Here is a 17425-nt window from a genome sequence, read left to right as displayed (position 1 = left end):
ATTAAAATGAGTTATCCAGTTGTAAACTGCTCATTTCTTTGAAGGTATTGTCCCCATAAACTTTACTTAAGGCATGAATAATTTCACCATTCTTCCACCCAAGCTTCACCATAAATTTGATGTTTGTTCTTGCTTCAATTTTAGCAGAATTCATATTGCTCTGATAGGTGCTCTTTTCAAACTGATATCTTTTCCTGCTTAGTGCCTCAAACTATATCCTGTTCAGATATGTTTGAGTTAGTTTGAGTTAATTTTGGTGCAAAAGACTTTGAAATCCATGCACATTTTTTTTTGATAATACATACTTTTTATAAACTTTCTGAAGATCCCTCATATTTCTCTCTTCTGATTTCTTGGAAGGCCAGATAACAACTTAGTTTAGTTTAGTGATGTGGAACTTTAGCATGGGTGATTCCATTTTGATTTTTAGTCTGGTCTGCTGGGGCCTAATATAGAAGCTTAGTCCAAAACAATGGCCTCCTATAATTTTTATTTAATATCAGGTACTGTTCTAGTTTCAAGAGATCCATTGGTAAACAAAAGAGACACAGGTCTCCCTATATTGCCCACACTGGTCTCAAACTCCTGGCCTCAAGTGATGCTCCTGCCTCAGCCTCCTCAGTAGTTGGGATTACAGGCATGAGCCACTGTGCCCAGCTTTGTAAATGGTTATTAATGTTCAGGGGTGAAAGGGGGCACAAGGTGATATTGGTGAGATAAGCAAAGGCCTGGTAGAGTATGGTAAGGAAATTTGATTTTTTAAAATCCTAATTGCAATGGGTTGCTATTGGGAAGTTTGTAAGATAGGATGATAAGATTAGATCATTGAAAAAATTACATTGATTTAATACTAGATCTTGTTAAAAGATCACTGGTTGCTTAGTGAAAAATGGATTGGATAGGAACAAGGGAAAGGAGTAAATCAATCAGACGTTGAGGTAAGATATATTGACAGCTTGGATGGGGTAGGGGCTGTGTGGTGAAAAGAAATAGACATATTTGAGATATTTGGGAGGTAAAATTGACAAAACTTAGTAATAGATTAAATTCAGGGCATGAGAAAGAAGATACAGGCTATAGTTTACTTGTCTTTGTATTTGACTCATTTCCTTATGCTACTAAATAATGTCAGCAGCCATTGCTTCAACAAATCTCCTTAACATATTTTGCTTAAGAAGTTCTATATTTATTGTATATGATTTTAAGCCCTCTCTGTTCTTAATCATAATATTTCATTTAATGCTTCTGAGTTGTGTGCAAATGTTATCTGTTTTCTCTAAAAATTAAATATAAAAAGGTAAGTAAGCACAATAAATCATGATCTATGAAATCACCACAGGAAGCTATCACAAAATTTATTGACATTGGAACTGATGTGCAAAAGCAGTGATGTGTAAAATTGCTGGTCCCTTAGCATGAAGACAGTGATACCAAACTGCACTGATATACTAATATTCATTGTATTCTTCACTGCCACAGTTAAAAAAAAAAAAAAGCTAGTTTCACTTAAGAATGTCCTTGATGAAGCGATTCTTTTTTTTGAGACAAGGTCTCACTCTGTCTCTTAGGCTAGGGTGCAGTAATACAATCAAAGCTCACTGTAACCTCCAACCATGGGGCTCAAGTGATCCTCCCACCTTAGCCTCCCTTGTAACTGGGACTACAGGCATGCTCCACCAGACCTGGCTAATTTTTTTATTTTTTGTAGAGACGAGGTCTTGCCATGGTACCCACGCTGGTCTGGAACTCCTGGGCTCAAGCGACCCTCCCACCTTGGCCTCCCAAAGTGCCAATTCTTTATGAAAGTCCAAGCATTGAGTGCATGTCTTTTTAATATTTTCTGTGACAAAATGGGAAGTAGCACAAAGCACTATTGTTGCATACTAAAGTACAACGGTGATCTTAATAAAAAACACTTGCACAATTGAGGTGTGAGCTTACCTAACAACTTCATTTTTAAAATGCCATTTTTACATGGAAGAACTGACAAACTATAGTTATTCATATGTGAGTATCTCGCATATTTTCACAAAAATGAAGAAAGCGAGGCTGTCACTTTTAGAACAACAATTGACAGTATTTGTTAGCATGGATAAAATTCACACTTCCAAATAAAAATTAGAAATTTGGAAAACTTTTATCCACTATGGTTAGCATGACAACTTTCCAATATTTAAAGGATTTTCTGATGTGATTTTTTTAATGTTGATTATGTAACATCTTATTATTTAAAAGATCTGTATAACTCAGTGAACAACTATTTCGATTAATGTATAATGTTACAAAATTATGCACAGGTAAAAGATCTATTTGAAATGCAAGATTTTAATGTAAAGAGTAGAAAAAGCTTACTGATAGGCTTTCATATTCCACGCTGCAACTAATCTTTAAGAAACTACTACTTGGTGATTTTTAATGTAGTGTCTATAATTATCTGAAAAAGCTATTAAAATACTCCCCTTTTCCAATTTTATATATACATATATAGCTGATTTTTCTTCATATACTTCAATGAAAAGAGCATATTGCATCATAGGAATCCAGCTGTCTTTTATTAAGCCAAAATTTAAAGAAATTTGCAGAAAAATGGCATTTTTCTCATTTTTTGTTTTGAAAAAATAGATACTTTAAACAATAAAAAGTGTTTAATTGACATACTCCTATCACTGGGAATTGCCACAATTGATTCCAGTCCTAGAATCAGCCATTATTCCAAAGAACCTTGGTTCTTTTTATTGGAAAATGGTATCAAAAACCAACATATGGGTGCTAGGTATCCTCAGTGTTACTGGGGTGTCATTGCTTCTAAGCCTCTCAGCTTACAGAGCAAGGAAATACAGTTGTCCCTAGGTATCATAAGGGATTGGTTCCAAGACCCCCATGGATACCAAAATCCACAGATGCTCAAGTTCCTTATATAAAATGGTGTAGTATTTGTACATAACCTATGACATCTTCCCATATATTTAAAATTATCTCTAGAATATTTATAAGACCTAATACATTGTAAATGCTACGTAAATAGTTGTTTTTCTGTATTGTTTAGGGAATAATGACAAGGAAAGAAGTCTGTACATGTTCAGTACAGATGCAATCATTCATTTTTTTTCCTGATCCTTGGTTGGTTCAATCCACAGATGTAGAACCCACGGATATAGAGGGCCAACAATACATACGTGTTTACTAACCCATCTACATAACTATAAATATTTCTATATGTAACAATCTGCATCTATATTAAGCTAAACATGAGTTCATACCTATGTAGTATATCAGCTCTAATTCATTACCAGATGGGGGTGTTCTACCCTCCTTCCCTTACTTACCTGTAAATTCCCATTCCAACAATAAGAAACTTCGTTCCCACCATATACCATACATTTACTTATTTAATTCCTGTATATATGTATAGCAGTATCAGAATTATTAACACACACCCCCATGAGAAACAACTTTCTTAACTAGAGTATAATGCTAATGCACATTTTCTTTTGCTTTTAGTCTTACAGATTAAATTCATTCCCAGATGAGTACTTTTTCCTCCACCTTCTTCAGTGAGGTTGTTTCATACATTGTAATACAGTTAGATTATTTTGTCACACTTTGTGTTCCAACTTGAGATGCTTTTTTAAATTTGCATATATTAAGGTTCACTCTATGTGCTATAAAGTTCTATGAGTATTGACAAATGCATAGGGTCATGTATTCACAATTAAAATATCACATAGAATAGTTTCACTACCCTAAAAAATCTCCCGTGCTTCACGTATTCAACCCTCTCTCCCTCCCCTCAAGACCTTGGCAACCACTGATCTTTTTACCATAATATTGCCTTTTCCAGGATGTCATATAATTACAATAATAGAGTATGTACCCTTTTCAAACTGGCTTCTTTCACTTAACAATATGCTTTTAAGAGTCATTCATGTCTTTTTGTGGCTTGAGAGCTCATTTCTTTTTATTGCTGAATAATATTCCACTGTATCAATATACCACAATTTATTTATTCATTCACCTGTTGAAAGATATCTTGGTTGCTTCCAGTTTCTGGAGTTATGAATAAGACTACTATAAACATGTGTGCAGATTTTTGTGAGGACATATTTTCAAATAGGTTGGATATATACTTAAGAGCATAATTGCTGGATTGTACAGTAAAACTATGTTTAGTTTTGTAAGAAACTAGGCCGGGCGCGGTGGCTCATGTCTGTAATCCTAGCACTCTGGGAGGCCGAGGCGGGCGGATTGTTTGAGCTCAGGAGTTCGAAACCAACCTGAGCAAGAGCGAGACCCTGTCTCTACTAAAAATAGAAAGAAATTAATTGGACAACTAAAAATATACAGAAAAAATTAGCCGGGCATGGTGGCGCATGCCTGTAGTCCCAGCTACTCGGGAGGCTGAGGCAGAAGGATTGCTTGAGCCCAGGAGTGTGAGGTTGCTGTGAGCTAGGCTGACGCCATGACACTCACTCTAGCCCAGGCAAAAGAGTGAGACTCTGCCTCAAAAAAAAAAAGAAAGAAACTGCCAAACTGTCTTCCAAAGTGACCTGTATAATTTTACATTCCCAGAAGCAATGAATAATAGTTCCTGTAGCTCCACATTCCCACTAGCATTTGGTGTTGTCAGTGTTTTTGGTTTTAGCCATTCTAATAAGTGTGCAATACTATCTCACTGTTGTTTCAATTTGAAATTCTCTAATGAAAAATGCTTTGTCTTGAGGATCTTTTTATACGCTTATTTGCCATCTGTATATCTTCTTTGGTGAAGTGTCTGTTCAGCTCTTTTGTTCATTTTGTTCATTGGTTCATTTGTTTTCTTACTAAGTTTTTAGTTTTTTTTTTTTTTTTTTTTTGAGGCTCTATGACCCAGTGAGGCTCACCTGGGTGCTAGACAGCTTCCAGCTTCCAGGACCCAGGCCTTATTGGTAAGTTTTAAGAGACCTTTGTATATTTTGAACAAGTCCTTTATCAGACATGTGTTTTGCAAATATTTTCTTCCAGTCTATGCCCTTGTCTTGTGATTCTCTTAACAGTGTCTTTCACAGAGAAGTTTTAATTTTAATATAGTCCAACATATTGATTTTTTCTTTCACAAATCATGTTTTTGGTGCTGTATCTAAAAACTCATCATCAAACCAAAGATTACTTAGATTTAATCCTATGTCTTCTTCCAAAAGTTTTAGAGTTTTGCATTTTACCTTTAGGTATACTTCATTTTGATTAACTTTTGTGAAGGATATAAGTAAGGTCTGCGTCTAGGTTCATTTTTTTTGTATGTGGATATCCAGGTGTTCTATTACCATTTGTTGAAAAGATTATCCTTTCTTTGTTGAATTGCATTTACTCCTTTGTCAAAGATCAGTTGACATTTATGTTGGTCTACTTCTGGGCTCTCTGTTCTGTTCCACTGATTGATTGCTGTGTCTGTTCTTTCACCAATGCCACTCTGTCTTGATTACTATAGTTGTATAGTAAATCATGAAATCAAGATGTATGAGTCTTCTAATTTTGTTCTTCTTCCTCATTGTTGTGTTGACTACTTTGTACTTTGTGTCTTTTGCCTTCCCATATAAACTTTACAATCCTTGTGTTGATATCTACAAAATAGCTTGTTGGGATTTTGATTGATATTGAGTCTACAAACCAAGCTGGGAAGAACTGACATCTTAAAAAATGTAGTGCCCGGGCCGGGCACGGTGGCTCATGCCTGTAATCCTAGCTCTCTGGGAGGCCGAGGCGGGCGGATTGTTTGAGCTCAGGAGTTTGAAACCAGCCTGAGCAAGAGCGAGACCCCGTCTCTACTAAAAATAGAAAGAAATTAATCGGACAACTAAAAATATATAGAAAAAATTAGCCGGGCATGGTGGCGCATGCCTGTAGTCCCAGCTACTCGGGAGGCTGAGGCAGGAGGATCGCTTGAGCCCAGGAGTTTGAGGTTGCTGTGAGCTAGGCTAACGCCACGGCACTCACTCTAGCCAGGCAACAGAGTGAGACTCTGTCTCAAAAAAAAAAAAAAAAAAAATGTAGCGCCCCATTCTATGAACACAAAATATCTGTTTATTTCTTCTTTGATTTCTTTCATCAGAATTTTGTAGTTTTCTCAAATTTAATTTCCAACAAGGTAATCAATAAGCAAAATGATCTCTTAGAGGTCCTCAATAATTTTGATCCTAAGACCCAAATTTTGAGCACTGCTAGTCTTTATCTTCATCACTTCTTTTGGTTCTTAACTTTCTCACTGCTAATGTCAGATTCTTGCTTTTTGTGTTCCATTGGGACTCACCTGGTAAGCATTCTGCTCCTGCTTTTACCATTGCAACACTGTTGGAATTTCAACCTCCTCATTCACAAGTGATGAAACTAAAACAGATACAATGGCTAAAGTAATAGACATAAATTATAAGGACTGTATATAGACTTCCCTCCAGAGTGAAAAGGCAAAAAAAAAAAAAAAAAAACCCAAACAACAAACAAAAAACCCCAAACCCCAAAACAAAAAACCCACGAAAAGCAAAACAAACAAACAAAAAAAACCCAAACCCCACATTGGCTAAATCTAACCAATAATACTTCAGCCGAGTGATCAAGGTCAACCTCAACAAGTGCTAAGTTCTGTTGATAGCATGTATCATTGATATAATGTGATGAAAATGGCACTTTATTTCCATGGTTTTCTGCTCAAAAACCCATAATCTTAGTTTGATCATGAGGAAAATATCAAACAAATTTCAATAGAGGATCATCCTTCAATATGCCTGACCTCAAAATCGTCATGGTCATCAAAACTAAGGAAAGTCTGAGAAATTGTCACAGCCATGAGAAGCCTAAGAAGACATGATAATTAAACGTAGTAAGATCCTAGAACAGAAAAAGGACATTAGATAGAAAATAAGGAAATATGAATAAACTATGGAATTTAGTTAATAATGTATCATTATTGGTTCATTAATTGTAACAAATATACTTTACTAATGTAAGATGTTAATAATAGGAGAAGTTGTGTAGAAGTTGAGTATGTGAGAAATATCGATAGTATCAGTTCAATTTTTCTGTAAATTTAAAAGTGTTCTAAAAAATGTCTATTGGTTTTTAGAAAGTCTTGTATCTGAATAAACTTCACTTTACAAAAAATAGTTATGTAGCATCATTACATTTGGGTGATTAACGGTGAGGTATTTTTCTTGGGAGGTTCACAATTTCAAACATAAGTTTGAATTCTAGCTCTCACAAGCAATATTTTAAGATAATTTCCTCAGTTTTTCTTTTCATGATAAATATGTCTCAAGTTGGGAAGGCTTATACTTTCAAGGAATTTTAGTATTTAAATAAATGGAAAAGAAAACCAAGCAATGGGCTGGTTTTCTAAATTACATTATGCTAGTTTGTTTTGCAGTGGTGTTTCCATTTTTTCTCAGGTATGCCAGCCATATAATTATTACTAATGGTTTGTTACTTTTTTTTTTTTTTTTGGACATGGGGTCTCAGCTATTGTCCAAGCTAGACTGCAATGGCTATTCACAGATGTGATCATAGTGCAATGCACCCTTGAACTACTAGACTCAAGTGATCCTCTCACCGCAGCCTCCTGAGAAGCTGGGATTACAGGTGTGCATCATGTCATCTGGCTAAATGTTATATTTTTGTTTTCTAAAATTATTTCACTCATTCACCCAACATTTACTGAGTGCTTGTACAAAGGAAAGGAAGGGAAACTGATATTTATTCTTCAGTTCAACAAATATTCATTGAGGATACTTTGCAAAAAGCACTTTGCAAGAAGATTGGGATACAGTTTTAAACAAAATCTACATAGTCTTTGTTCTTGGTGAGTTTACCATTTAGTGGGAGAGCAAATCTTTAAACAATTACACAAATTACTCTAAAGTCTAAGACAAAAAGGAAAGGAATGTTACAAATGTGTCACTCATTATAGAAATAACTTTCAGTACCTTTTTAAACCTAATTATCACAATCACTGATGTGTTTTACATGCAAGGAAAATGAGACTGTAAGAGACTACATATGCTGAGGGTCTCAGACCAAGTCTTGAAATAGAATGTCTAATTTAGATCTATGTAATCCTAAAGATCATCCTTGAAAACACTGTATTATTGCCTGAGATTTATAAAACCAGGAGGGACAGACCTTTTGATTTTACTAATAAGAAAACTGATGCTGAGAGGAACAAGAATGCCAATCTCTTGAATAATTTGCTTATTTTTCTGCTATATTATAATGCTTCCTCAAAACAAGCTCTGTAACTTTGATAACACAAACATGTGAACCATACATGTAGGGAGTAAATAAATTTTTTATACTTTTAAAAATAAATTATAGGATTGTTGTGGAAACAAACTACCATTAATCAAAGTACTGTATTTTAACATAATGTTGGCAAATGTCCTACATCTCTCTTTTTCACTGACTTTGTTTTTCTATGCTAATCAAATATTTCACTGTTTTGGACAGGCCTATTGCTATGGGTGAGATCACAGGAGGAAATAGTTCTTTGAACAATCAGGCTGACTCTTAATCAAATTATTTTATGGAAGAAAGTTTCCAACAACAATTTTAATTTATATCATTCAGAATTTCACTGATTTTTTTCAGCTATTGCAGATTCTTCGGATGACTCCATCAATGTAATAGAATACCTTGAATTTTTCTTTGCAGAGGAAAAATTGACAACATATCCATCTTTATGTGGGGTGCAGATAGGGGAAAGAATTAAAAAAAACCACAAGTAATAGAAAAGGAAAGCAAGATTACTTTCATAAAAAAAACCTATAATAGGCTGGGCACTGTGGCTCACGCCTGTAATCCCCACACTTTGAGAAACGGGAGGATCACTTGACTTGAGCCCAGAGTTCAAGACCAGCCTGGGCGATAAATACAGTGAGACCCCCATCTCTACAAAAAATAAAAAATAAAAATTTTGGCCGGCTTCGTGGTCGGCCTATATTTCCAACAACTGGGGAGGTTGAGGTGGGAGGATGGCTTGAACCCAGGAGATGGAGGTTGCAGTGAGCTATGATCATGCCACTACACTCCAGCCTAGGCGACAGAGAGAGACTCCGTCTCTAAACAAACAAACAAACAAACACAAACAAAAAACCCCAACACCCGCAAAACCTATATAGCTCTGCTTAGAAGTCTTTTTGTTGTCAAATTGCTTGAGGCAAAAAAACAGGGATATGATATAGCAAGTAGAAAAAATATGAAAGAAACACATAAATAGTGTATGAAATATTCTTGGTAATAGATTTAGGACAGAACGAATTGCCCACACTCGAGCTCCAAGTTATCTTTCTGCTGGAGTCCCCGGTGATCACAACTTAAGCATATTTTCATAAAGAAATCATGGAAATGTTTAATAAAGATGACTTCCTTTTGCTTACTGTCATCCCTTTGCTTACGATGGAGCACGCAGTAACTACCTTCGTCGACTTTCTTGGGCTCCTCTCCTGGCTGCTTGGGGGCAGTAGTGCCACGGATGATATCACACCGACATGACGTCAGAGCCCTTGACGTCAGAAGGCGGTTGCCACGGGGACCGTTCGCCACCGACGGCAGAGTCGTGAAACTCCATCACCACTACACCGCTCGACTCCACTTCGGTTCTGTAGGGTCTAAGCTGCTAAAGAAGCTTTAACCTTAAGGGGGCCTCAGGGAGAGAGGAGTTGCGCCTCTGCCGTTGGGAGCTCCACCTCCGTGGTTCTCGGTCCTGGGCCCCGGCCTGTGGCGGCGAGCGGCGGCCACTGGAGGCAGGCGGCGGCGGCGACGGCAGGCGGCCCCGCCCGGGTGTCCCTCGCTTCGTACAGGGCCCGGAGACGGGAATCCGCCATATTGGAGCCGGAGCCGAAGGTGCCTTGGAGCCGCGGCGCGAGGGTGGAGGTGGCGGCCCTGGCCTGGATCGGGGAGGAGTCAGCTCTGCCCGGGCCCGCAAGGCTGGGGAGTGAATGAGCCGCTCGGGCTAGTCTCCTCCCCGCCCACTCCCTCCACTTTCCGCCGCCGGGATCCGACCGGGAGCTGGCTGTGGCGGCGTCAGCGGCAGGATGTTCTCCAAGAAGCCGCACGGGGACGTGAAGAAGTCTACCCAGAAGGTGCTAGACACCAAGAAGGACGCGCTGACCCGCCTCAAGCACCTGCGCATCGTCATCGGTGAGCAGGGAGGGGTGGCGGCGCTGAGGCCTGGGTGGCTCCCTCCCCTTGGGCTTCCCTGGGGACTCTCCCTCAGGACCTGGGGCGGTGCAGGAGTAGAGGGCAAAGCGTCTCCTCTGCAGAGACGCGGGAGGGCGGATAATTTGGGGAAGGGAAAACTTGGCAGTTGGCAAACACTAACTACCATTAACACAGGGATATCTAATTTTGAGTTAATAGTCCGAACTCGTTTTTAAACATTAGTATCATTTAAAAACTTAGATCTTTCGGAGTTTGGGGAGTCTTGGTGTTGTGAATAATGGTGTTTGTAGGACATGTTTGCCAGATGACTGCTGCCATCTCCACCCAAGTGAAAAGAAAAACAAAATCCTCTCAGACAATATAAACCTTACTCTTTCAAGTTTCTTGGCAGATGAGCGCAAGGAGGAAGCAGTTATACCTCTTTGGGAAGTGGGTGGTTCCCAAAAAGCTTGTGTGAAAAAGCCCCTCCCTTCTGTTAACGCACCTTATTCATCATCACTGTCATTTAGAGGGAGAACTATTAATTATAGAAAGCAAATTTATGGCTTCCTTTGCTTCTCGAGAATTGTGTAGAATTCTATTTTTATTGAATTAAAATTTTCTTACCGCCTGCTGCCTTCAAGTTCTGTTTTGCTGGCAGACCAAACAGTGTTCTGAGTTTTAGGTATAATGTTAAATGAATCTTTTAGATACTTGGGTCATTTAGTAGGCTGATAAGGGCTGTAATAATACTTACGGAACATCTGGTCCAGTGCTTGGATTTTTTAGATGAGGAAATTTCAGGTGAAAAGGAAAGTTAGTTTGCCCATGTTAAAACATACAGTTAATGGTAGAACTGGACTTAGAAACCAGGTGCCTGAATCCTTCAGAGTTAATTATCTCAAGCTGTGTTTCTAATTTGTTTTGGAAAGTGACGTTTATTTAGTGATACAAGTTCTTTATTTGAGGTGCTTGTTTCTTTATTATGTTATTTACCACCAGGATATCCAACATTTGTATGGTGCTTTAATGTTTACAAAGTGATTTCAAATAAATTATCGTAATTAATCCTTGCAATGACTTTAGAGGTAGATATTACTACCCTCTATTTTTTACAAATAAATTTGGGAATGTTAAAAGTGGTCAGCCAGCTACTGGAAGGCTGGGTCAGAACTGGAGCCCAGATTTCATGTCTCCAATTTGTTTTCTCAGTCTTCCTACATTTATGAAAGCTAATCTTTATCACAAGTAAATTATATTTATTCCTGTGGAATAGAAAAAAAGGAATTCATCCAGTTTAGCAATAGAAAAATAAGCTCAATTTTCAAGAAAATATAAAATCTTCTAAATATAGTAGAGATTCTGACCTTTTTGTTTTCATTCTACTTGAGAGTTAAGTCATTGAAGAAAAGATTTGGCTGAGAGAGTGGGACATAGAAAGTTAGGTGTGGAATGTAGGAAATGTATCACAGATAATGACAGTTTGAAATTGAACACTTAATGGAACTTGACACCTACTAGGGACAAGCTGTTAGTTGGGTAATGGCAGAGCTATAAAGTTAAGTTCCAATAGAGTATTGAGATTTCCTAAATTAATGCCATAGTTCTTTAGTTATGGAATGGTTAAAGAATGGTTTGTATGTACTTCTTTGGCATAGAGATTTTTTTCCATCTGGGAGACATGGAAAATTAAAAGATAAATTGAAAGGTCACACATGTAAGATATTTTATAGGGCCTAGCCTTCCTCAGTTTGAAACAAAACAATTTTAAAAAAGGAAAAAAAACCCAACCTTTTGCATTTTAGTAATTTACAGACTTTTTTTAAAAATGGAGCATGTACTGGGGGGCACGTGCATGTGTATGCAAACATTTAAAATACCCTTAAGAACCTTCAAATGGTGAACATTCTGCTTTCAGACTCCCTGCACTAGGAGTGGAGGAGGACCATACAGAAAGACTACACTTTAGAATTTTAGAATAGTAGTTCTCAACTAGGGACATTTTGCCCCATAGGAGACAATTGGCAATATCTGGAGATATTTTTTGTAATTGAGGAAAGGTTCTACTGGCATCTAATGGGTATCAGGGATGCTGCTAAACATTTACAATGCACAGGATAATCCCTCACACTGATATTCTAGCCCTAAATATTACTAATGCTGAGGTTTAGGAACCTCATGAAAGCAGAGTAAAAGATGGTCCTCCAAGATCCTATACTTGATTTTATGTATTAATTAAATTGAATGAAGTATTTTGTATCTTTAAATGGTGTAGTTATTTTTTTTGAGATATAGTTAATATAATTTATAAGAAAATGAGTGGGAAAGTAGAATGACAAAAGCTAAATAGTGTCTTAGAGGTCTGCCAGTCAAATATTTGATTTTGCAGATGGAAGAGCCACTTTAAATCCTTTTTGGAAGTAGGTGTGGGTTTTAAATAAGGTAAACAGACAATGAGGAAACTATTTAGTTTGTGTAGTAATTGGGCATTGCAAATTACACAGGATTTTGATTTTTGTTTGGTCCTGTATAGTTCATAGGGGACTAAACGAAACTGCCATTCACTTAGGGTACTTATGGGAGAATTCATTGCATCCAAATATATGAGAACATAATCATAATTTAAACATGTAGTGTAAACTTTTTTCCCGACCTGTCTTCCCCATTGTAGGGTAATTCCAGTTAAACTTATAAAACTCAACTCTGAGGATTTAGATTTAAATCTGTTATGTTTATTAATATTGCTACATATTTGATTTGTAGAAACTGTAAGTCAGGGCTTTTTTTTTTTTTTTTCTTGAGACAGAGGCTTGCTCTGTTGCCTGGGCTAGAGTGCCGTGGCATCAGGCTAGCTCACAGCAACCTCAGACTCCAGGGCTCAAGCAATCCTTCTGCCTCAGCCTCCCGAGTAGCTGGGACTATAGGCATGCGCCACCATGCCCAGCTAATTTTTTCTATATATTTGTAGTTGTCCAGCTAATTTCTTTCTGTTTTTAGTAGAGGCGGGGTCTCACTCTTGCTCAAGCTGGTCTTGAACTCCTGACCTTGAGCCATGCTCCTGCCTCGGCCTCCCAGAATGCTAGGAGGGCTTTCTTAAAATAGAAAATAAAAGCCTTGTCTCTAAAGCTGTTGTCCTTTTTATCTCCCCTACCCCCCATTTTACAACTAACAGCCTTAAGATAATGATAGTAAATTAGCACATGTAAAGTGGCTGACATAATGCATGGCATATAGTGGATATTGACTAAATGTTAGTTTTCTTCTACTTTAAAATAGCAAGCTAACAGTTAAGTCCTCTTGATATAAAAATAAAAAGATAAGTGCTTATTTAGCTAAAAATATGTTGATTATTAGATTGTTCTAACATTTATTGAGATATAATTCGCATATAATTAGCACATATTTAAAGTATATAATAAAATAATTTTTACATACATAAATCTCATGAAACCATCATAACAAGATTAAAAATATCCAATCAAGATAACAAACATAGGCAATCAAGATAATGAATATATCTATAACCTCCTAGAGTTTCCTCTTGCCCCTTTGTTAATCCCTTCTTCCCACCCCTACATGAAACTTCCTACCTTTTCCTGAGCAACTACTAATCTGCTGTCACTCCAGTTTGTATCATCTGTATAAATGAAATTATACAGTATATAAGTGGAATTATGCAGTACAGTTGTTTGTTTCTTTTTTTTTTAAGAGACAAAGAGTTTCTCTGTGGCCCAGGCCAGAGTGCAGTGGCATGATGATAGCTCACTGTAACCTCGAATTCCCAGGCTCAAGTGATCCTCCTGCCTCAGCCTCCCCAGTAGCTGGCACTACAGGAGTTCCCTACTATGCCTGGCTGATTTTTTTTTTTTTTTTTTGGTAGAGACAAGGGGGTCTTGCTATATTGCCCGTGCCAGTTTTGAACTCCTGGCCTCAAGTGATCCTCCCAAAGTGCTGGGATTACAGGTGTGAGCCACCCAGCTACAGTCCAGTTTTTTTGTTTGTTTGTTTAGTTTCTTTTACTCAGTCTCATTATTTTGAAATTTAATATATTGTGTGTGCTTTGTCAGTAGTTCATTGCTTTTCATTGCTCAGTAGAGTTTCCATTATATGCTGTACTGCAATTCGTTTATCCATTTACCTGTTGATGGACATGTGGGTTGTTTTGGGCTGTTACAATTAAAGCTGCTGTGAAAGACATATGCTTTCTTTTCTCTTGGATAACTACCTAGGAGGGAAATGGCTGGATCATGTGCCAGTTACATTTAAGCTGCCAAATTGTATTTCACCATTTTACGATCTCACCATCATTCTCGTTCCTCCACATATGTACCAACACCACTCAGCATAGCCAGATTTCTTAATTTCAGCTACTATAATAAGTGTATGCTGGTTATTAATTACTATTTCCCTGATATTTAATAACATTGAATGTCCTTTCATTGTGCTTATTTGCTTATAACTTCTTTGAAGTTTCTGTTCTAGTCTTTTCTCTATGTTTTGATTGAGTCTTTTGCTTTCTTATTCATTTTTGAAAGTTCTTTATATATTCTGGATACAAATTCTTTATCAGACACATAATTTGCAAAAATTTTTTTTTTTTCTCAGTCCTGGGGCTGTGTTTTCATTCTCTTAATATTTTCTTTGAAGGAATAGAATGCTTGATTTTGATTAAGTCCATAAATCAGTTTTTCTTTTATGCTTTGTGTTTTTTGCTGTTGTATCTAAATTTTTTGTCTAACCCATACTCACAAAGATTTTCTTCTTTGCCTTCTTCTAAAAGTTTTATAGTTTTAAAATCTATTTAGGTCTGTGATCGATCTTGAGTTGTAAACGTGGGATGAGGTGGATTGAAGTTTATGTTTTTGCAATATGGATGTCCAGTTGTTCCAGCACCATTTGTTGTAAGACTGTCCTTTCGCTACTGAATGCCTTTGTAATTTTGCCAAAACTTAGTTATCTAAATATGTGTGGGCCTATTTCTGGACTCTCTGTTTTGTTCCAGTGATCTATTTATTTGTGTTGGTGCCAATACCACAATGTTTTGATTACTGTAACTTTATAATAAATCTTAAAGTCGGGTAATGTTGTCCCTATAACTTTGTTCTTTTCAAAGTTTGTTTGCAGTGCCAGGTCCTTTGTATTTCCATATGAATTTTAAGATTAGCTGATGAATGTCTGAAAAAAAACCCTGAGGTTTCAATTGAGATTGTGTTGAATTTATATATCAATTTAGGAAAAATTGATGATATTGAATACTCTGACTTATGAACAAAGTATGTTTTTCCATTTATTTAGGACTAGATTAATTTCTCTCAGCAGTGTTTTGTAGTTTTCAGTGTGCAGGTTTTGCACATCTTTTGTCAGACTTATCCCTAAATATTTTCTACTTTTAATGCTCTTCTATTAAATAAGTGGTATTTTTATATCTATTTCTGATTGTAGCTAGTATAGGGAAATACCGTTGATTTTTGTATTATATATTGAGCTTGTGTCCTGCAAACTTGTTAAATTCACTTATCCTACAAGTTCTTAAATAGATTCTTTTGGATTTTTTACATAGAGAATCATGTTGTCTGCAAATAAAGACAGTTTTACTTCTTCCTTTCCAATGTGGATGCCTTTTATTGAACTGACTAGCACCTCCAATATAATGTAGAATAGAAACGGTGAGAGTGGACATCCTTGGCTTGTTCTAGATCTTAGTGGTAAAAACTGTTGGTTTTTCATCATGTAGCATGATGTTAACTGTAGGTTTTTCATAGATGCCTTTTATCAGGTTGAGAAAGTTTCATTGTTTTCCTAGTTTACCAAGAGTTTTCATCAGGAATGGATGTTGGATTTGTCAAATGCTTTTTCTGCTTCTTTCGAGATGAATAGGATTTTTTAAAAATTTATTCATGTGATGAATTACATTCATTGATTTTCAAATGTTAAATCAACTCTGCATTCCTGGGATTAAACAAAGTTGGCCATGATGTATTGTCCTTTTAATATATTGTTGAGTTTGAATTGCTAACATTTTGTTAATAATTTTTATATTTGTGTTCATGAGGGTTATTGGTCTGTGGTTTTCTTGTAATGTTTTTTATTTTGATACCAGGTAATGCTGGCCTGATAGTATTGATTGGCAAGTAGTCCTAACCTTTTCAATTTTCTGGAAGGTTCATGTAGAATTGTTAGTAGTTCTTTGTTAAATGTTTGCTAGAATTCGCCAGTGAAGCCATCTGGACCAGGAGTTTTCTTTGAGGGAAGACATTTTGGTTCTATTTTGTTTTGTTTTGTTTTTGAGATAGGGTCTCACTCTGTTACCTGGGCTAGAATGCAGTGGCATCATCACAGCTCACTACAGCCTCAAACTCCAGGGCTCAAGAGATCTTCCTGCCTCAGCTGAAACTACAGGTGCTCCCACAGCCAGCTAAATTTTAAATTTTTTATAGAGATGGTGTACCTCAGGCTGATCTGGAACGCCTGAGCTCAAGCAATCCTCTCACCTCAGCCTCCCAGAGTGCTAGGATGACAGGTGTGAACCACTGCGCCCAACCTTCTTGTTGTTAACTGTAGTCACCCTACTGTGCTGCCAAATGCTAGAATATATTCTTTCTATCTAACTCTATGTTTGTACTCATTAACCAACCTGTCTTTATCCCCCACCTGCCATGATGAATTCTTCATGCTATGGTTTGTCCTGAAAAGTCTTTACTTTGCCTTCTTTTTTGAAAGATATTTCACTCTGTTTAGAACTCTAGGTTGCTGGCTTTTTTTCTTTGTTCAGTAAAAATTTTACTTCACTGTCTTCTTACATTGTTTCTGATAAAAAATCAGCTATTGTCTATATCTTACTCTGTATGTAACATGTCACTTTTTTCTCTAGCTGCTGTTAAGACTTTCTCTTCATTACTGATTTTGAGCAATTTGATTATGATGTGCCTTGGTTAGTATTTTTCATATTTCTTGGTTTGGGGTTCATTGAGCTTCTTGAATTTGTGAGTTTATTTATAGTCTTTATCAAGTTTGGAAAAATTTTAGCTATTATTTTTCACTTTCCTCCCTTCCCTTTGAACTTCATTATTAGCATATGGGGAAATATTAATATTAGATTAGCATATTAGGAGATACTAATATTATAGTGGAAAGTCTCATAGGTCACCAATGTAATTTTCATTTTTTGAATTTTTGTTTGTTTTATTTTGAATAGTTTCTGTGTCTTCAAGTTCACTAGTCTTCTGCTACATGTAATCTGCTATTAATCCCATGTGGTTTATTT

At 36.7% G+C, this 17425-nt stretch overlaps 1 protein-coding gene across 4 annotated transcripts in view; it reads left to right on the top strand.

The window, feature by feature from the left end:
- Nucleotides 1–9667: 9667 nt before the first annotated feature.
- Nucleotides 9668–17425, top strand: part of RALGAPA1 (Ral GTPase activating protein, alpha subunit 1 (catalytic)) — a 232168-nt gene continuing 224410 nt past the window's right edge. For 2 of the 4 annotated variants that reach the window (XM_012658280.1, XM_012658299.1), the window contains exon 1: nt 9668–10161. In XM_012658280.1, coding sequence (XP_012513734.1) covers nt 10056–10161 — 106 coding nt within the window. In that variant the 5' untranslated portion in view covers nt 9668–10055. The remainder of the gene's footprint in view (nt 10162–17425) is intronic. The other 2 variants (XM_012658290.1, XM_012658273.1) reach the window with 1 other exon arrangement.

The sequence above is a fragment of the Propithecus coquereli genome, unplaced genomic scaffold, assembly GCF_000956105.1.
Source record: "Propithecus coquereli isolate 6110/MARCELLA unplaced genomic scaffold, Pcoq_1.0 Scaffold116, whole genome shotgun sequence".
Lineage (NCBI taxonomy): Eukaryota > Metazoa > Chordata > Mammalia > Primates > Indriidae > Propithecus > Propithecus coquereli.
The sequence above is the reverse complement of the archived record's forward strand: the minus strand, read 5'-3'. Positions and strand labels throughout refer to the sequence as shown.